Source organism: Barbatula barbatula, assembly GCF_947034865.1.
Source record: "Barbatula barbatula genome assembly, chromosome: 4".
NCBI classification, from domain to species: domain Eukaryota; kingdom Metazoa; phylum Chordata; class Actinopteri; order Cypriniformes; family Nemacheilidae; genus Barbatula; species Barbatula barbatula.
This window is the reverse complement of record NC_136768.1, coordinates 15,172,701-15,178,283: the sequence shown is the minus strand read 5'-3', so window position 1 is coordinate 15,178,283 and position 5,583 is coordinate 15,172,701. Positions and strand designations below refer to the sequence as shown.

The 5,583-nt window shown below is 48.9% G+C and overlaps 1 protein-coding gene across 1 annotated transcript; it reads left to right on the top strand.

Moving 5' to 3' along the window:
* Positions 1 to 3,047: 3,047 nt before the first annotated feature.
* Positions 3,048 to 4,919, top strand: LOC306892978 (general transcription factor II-I repeat domain-containing protein 2-like; the record flags this gene model as incomplete). Its single annotated transcript, XM_079454400.1, has 1 exon — positions 3,048 to 4,919. The coding sequence occupies one exon, from the start codon at positions 3,048 to 3,050 to the stop codon at positions 4,917 to 4,919; it is 1,872 nt and encodes a 623-aa protein (XP_079310526.1).
* Positions 4,920 to 5,583: the final 664 nt, after the last annotated feature.

The following is a 5,583-nucleotide window of genomic DNA, read 5'->3' as shown; positions in this document are numbered from 1 at the left end:
GCTGGAGTTTGTTGCGCTCAAGTGGGCCATGACTGAGAAATTCCGAGAGTACTTGTTGGGTAACAAGTGTGTGGTATTTACAGACAATAACCCTCTTAGCCACCTGACCTCCGCAAAGCTTGGTGCAACGGAGCAGCGTTGGGCCTCTCAGTTGGCGGCCTTTGATTTTGACATTAAGTACCGTTCAGGTAAGAGTAACAAGAACGCAGATGCACTTTCACGGCGGGACCCTTTGGATCCTGACGTGATAGAGGGGTTGGCCCCAGGCTCTGCAATTCCTGAGTCATTACGGTCGTTGGTCGGGTTAGATGCAGCTGGAGTAGTTACCCAATGTGTGGTCTCTACACTTCCTGGATACTCCGTTGGTGAGTTGGGTTCGCTGCAAGCAGCTGACTCTGTTATCCAGGAAGTGTTGCGAGTTTGGAGACGAGGTACTCGCCCAAGTCCTGATGAACGGCGCCGACTGCCTAAGGCAGCCTTAACGTTGCTCCGGCAGTTGGACCGTCTGGTTGAGCAAGACGGTTTGCTTTATCGCCGGGTTCACTGCCCTGAGGGTAAGGAAGAGATGTTGCAGTTAGTATTGCCTGCAGCCTTGAAGTCAGAGGTTTTAAAACAATTGCATCAGCAACACGGACATCAGGGCAGAGAGCGTACCCTTGAATTAGTGAGGCAGAGGTGTTATTGGCCGGGATTGTCTGTTGATGTGGCAAGCTGGTGTCGAGAGTGCGATAGGTGCCAGGCAGCCAAAGACACTCAGCCACTGGCTCAGGGATTTATGGGGCGCTTATTGTCAGCTAGGCCGAATGATATTCTCGCTGTGGACTTCACGGTTTTGGAGCCTACACGCTCTGGTATTGAAAACGTCTTGGTCATGACTGACGTTTTTAGTAAGTATACCCTGGCCGTTGCAACAAGGGATCAGCGTGCCGAGACAGTGGCTCAAGCTCTGGTGACAGAATGGTTTTATAGATTTGGTGTTCCCGGCCGTCTCCATTCTGACCAGGGTCGAAACTTTGAGTCCTTGTTAATCCGTCAGTTATGCCACCTCTACGGTGTGGAGAAGTCTCGTACGACCCCATATCACCCCGCTGGCAATGGCCAGTGTGAACGTTTTAATCGCACCTTACACAATCTGTTGCGCACACTGCCAGTGTCCAGGAAACGTGATTGGGTAGCTTGTCTTCCCCAGGTAGTGTTCAGCTATAATAGCACTCCTCATCAGTCCACAGGGGAATCGCCACACTTCCTGATGTTTGGTCAGGAGCCGCGATTGCCTGTGGATTTCTTGTTGGGGAGAGAGCCACAGCCGAGAGAGGGTAGTGTGCATGACTGGGTTTTGGAGCATCAAACCAGGCTACAGGTAGCCTTTACAGGTGCACGAGAACGGTTGCAGGTGATGGCCGACAGGCGCAAGACCCATCATGACCAACATGTCCGAGATGAACCACTGGTGGAGGGTCAGCTGGTGTACCTCCGGGATTATGGGGTAAGGGGCCGTCATAAAATCCAGGACCTGTGGAGCCCAGTGGTTTATCAAGTGATAAGGGCACCTAAGGAGGGTGGTGTAGTATACACGATTGCGCCTGTAGAGGACCTTACTAAGACCAGGAATGTGCACCGTTCACTGGTAAAGGCCCGGGTCTGTAAGGACACTGTAGCTGTGGACCTTGGTAGTCCCTTATCTGACCCAGTGGTGGACACGTCCTCATTGGGTGAAGATGAGGGTGAGGTGGATCTGCTGGCTGTGGTACGGGAGCAGCATCGATCCGCTGTTCAACCAGAATCGATAGGGCTGGTACCGGAGACTGAACTGGGCCCACAGGAGGGGATAGACCCCACGGGACCAGTTCCTGTGATTGAGCCAGGACCACTGTGTCCGGAGGAAGGTATGGCCAGTACTCAGGGACCCCAGCCTGAAGGTCTACCCAGGGCTGAGGAGGTTGTTTTGCGTAGGACGAGACGCATAACTGCGGGGCTTCATCCTAATCGACATCATCTTCCCCGTCCAATGGGTGGGGCCTCTCTTCAGCAAATACAAGGGATAACAGGCATTTTTAGGCCATGGGATTAAGTAGCCGTAATTTGGTTTTGGGACCGTCGGGGCGACGATCCGAGTGTGTGGGGTAGATTGTGGTGGGACGTACTGTGGCGTCCCTAATTACACAAGGCTGTTGGGTTATCACGGGTCTAATTATGAACCATGCGAGACCGTATAAAAGGGGATCCTATTCACGGTTTGTGTGTGGTTGCCGTTTGTTGTGCGCCACTGCCCGGGGACTTCCCCCTTCTGGTTCCGCTGAGCTTTTGAGGCTAACTTGCTGCTGTGAGCTGTTGGCATACAACAACTTCTGTGATTTTACAAATGTTTGCTTTGAAGGAACCTATAAGGCATGCAAGAGCAGAAAAATACCAAAGATAAGCTGTCAGGGTAGTTTTAAAACACGTCTGAGTTTCACTTACCTGCCAACTCCCAGAATCCCATTACCCGGTTCAGGTGTACTTGATGAACTGCAATCTACAGGTGGCATCGCCTCCAGATGTAAGACTGAACAACCCTACTTCAGAAAGGTGCACAGAACCCAAAGCTGACAGAACCCTGTAAGTCTGAGAAGCATCGTCGGGGCCTAGTGTAAAACACAATGGCGGAAACGACCAACAGAACCGCACCTGCAGGACACCCCCGCCTTGAGCGTCTACACCAGGAGTGCCCAACCAGTCGATCGCGGTCTGCTCGTAGACCGCAGACTATTCCCAAGTCGACCGCGAAAAAATTAAAGAAAAAAAATACAAAATATAACACACACACACCCCGTGTGTTTGTGTGTTATATTTTGTACAAAATGTACACTACAGCCTATCATGAGTGCTTGCCTGGTACCCTATCAGTCTCTTAAACACGTCCACAAAAAAGTATTTAAAAAAAAGTAGGTCACGTTTAACCTACGGTCGCGCGTGACATGCATGACAGGAAGTTGACAGCTGCATGTCAACAGTAGCCAGAAGCCTAGAAGCTAGCGAACAGAGCGGTTACACGTACCTAAACGAACATGGCTGAGGGGAAACGAGCCAAGACCTCCCATTTTCACCCTGAATGGGAGGAAGATTATTTTTTTGTTTATTCTCATTCAAAGCCTGTTTGTTTGATCTGCAATGCAACGGTGGCATTGGCAAAAAAAGGGAACCTGGAGCGCCATTTTAAAACAGTACACGGGAGCTACGAGAGGGATTTCCCTGCAAAAACGCCTTTACGCGCCACAAAAGTGCGGGATTTGAAAGCACAGCTTTCAGCACGGCAGTCAATCTTCACCAAACCGAAGACTCAGGGTAAGGCCGCAACTATTGCTTCCTATCGCGTCAGTCACATCCTTGCTAAACACAAGAAGCCATTCAATGACGGCGATATGGTGAAGGAAGCCTTTCTCGAGGCAGCGGATAGCCTTTTTGACGACTTTAAAAATAAAACAGAGATCGTGAAGGCCATTAAAGAAGTGCAACTCTCCCGCAATACTACTACAAGGCGATGTGAGAGAATGGCTGTGGATGTGGAGGAGCAACTGAGGGAGGATATTGATGCGTGTGAGTGCTTTTCCCTCCAATTTGATGAGTCGACTGATACGGTGGATGTAGTACAATTGTGTGTTTTCATCAGGATGGTTTTTGAAGACATGAGCGCCAAGGAAGAGCTGCTCACACTTTTGCCATTAAAAGGACACACCAGAGGTGAGGATATTTTTAATGGTTTCATGGGCTTTGTTAGCGAGACAACACTGCCGCTCTTCAAGCTGATCTCCATCACAACTGATGGGGCGCCTGCAATGATGGGCCGCACCAGTGGGTTCATTGCACTGTGCAAAGAAAGTGAATCCTTCCCAGATATCCTGAATTATCATTGTATAATTCACCAGCAAGCGTTGTGTGGAAAGATTTTAAATATGAAAGAAGTGATGGATATTGCGATGAAGATTGTGTGTTCAGTTCGGGCCAGGAGTCTGCAGAGAAGGCTTTTCCGTGCTCACTTGGAGGAGAATGAGGCTGAGCACACAGACCTGCTGCTTCACACGGATGTTAGGTGGTTAAGCAGTGGTAAATTTTTGTCCAGATTCACGGAGTTATTACCTGAAATCAAGGACTTCCTGAAGCTTTCAAAACATGTGGATTACCATACAAAGCTAGAGGACCACCAGTGGCTGTTAGATGTATCTTTCCTCACTGATCTCACTGCCGAGCTCAATGAATTGAATTTAGAGCTGCAGGGTAAGGGTAAAGATGTAGTCAACATGATGAGTTCAGTGAACACATTTAAAAGCAAGCTACAGCTGATGTCAAGCAGGCTGCAGCGTGGTAACCTGCGCAACTTCCCTCACATGCAGGCAGAACTACAACGTCAAGGTAAAGGTGTGACACAGCTTGACAGTGCACGTTATGAGGAGCATGTTCAGAGCATCTCGTCAGAGTTTGTGAGGCGTTTTACTGACTTTGCATCCATCGAGCCTGTAGCCAGCTATATGTGTTATCCATTTGCTGCAAGTATTGATGTTGGTGACATTGCAGCCAAAGTCAAATCACTTTTCGACTTGGAAAGCTCCGCTCTTGAGGATGAGATTCTGACATTGCAAAATGACATTGAGATCAAAGCCAGATCAACATCTGCTCAACCTGGAGAGCATGTAGTGTTCTGGAAACTACTGGTGGAGGAGAAATATCCCAATCTCAGAAGATGTGCCTTGAACTTGACAGCTCTTTTTGGATCAACTTATTTGTGCGAGTCTGCTTTCTCACACATGAAAATCCTCAAGTCCAAGTACAGATCAACAATGACTGATGACCACCTTGCAGCCTGCCTACGCCTTGCAACCAGCTCCTACACTCCTAACTACGAGAAGCTAGCCTCCTCTTCCCAGTGCCAGGTCTCCCACTAAGGTAGAAAGTGATTTCCTTTTTTCAAACTTAGAGATCTATCTGGTTTATGTTTCTGTTTGGTTCATATTAAGGTCAGTTATGACTATTGCTCATCACGCAGATTGGTGTGTGTGTGTGTGTGTGTGTGTGTGTGTGTGAGAGAGAGTGAGTGAGTGTGACAGAGAGAGAGGAGCATAGAGAGCGGGTTTGTGCTACAGCGCACTATGCAAACTGGCAACTGTGTGAGAGGAATTTGTCTGTGTGTGTTTGAGAGAGGGAGGGTTTTTATTGTGATGTCTAGTAGTTGTGTGACAACAAGAAAAAGTGTTGTGAGGTTAGTTACTGCAGGCTGGAAATGATGTGTGTGGGTTTGCGATGTTGACACTGGACTGGTAGATCTCGGGAGGTTGGCTACTTGAAAAGTAGATCTTGGATCAAAAAAGGTTGGGCACCTCTGGTCTACACCGAAAACTTGGGGCATGCCCTCACGAGCCCGGATAGCTCAGTCGGTAGAGCATCAGACTTTTAATCTGAGGGTCCAGGGTTCAAGTCCCTGTTCGGGCGATGGGTGCCCACCTGTACCTTACCTTTACTTTGTGAGCTGTTCTGGCATCGCCCTTTTTATTGATCATGCGTTGCTTCAGCACACGCACCAGAAATTCCTTGACAGCTGAGCAAAAGGCT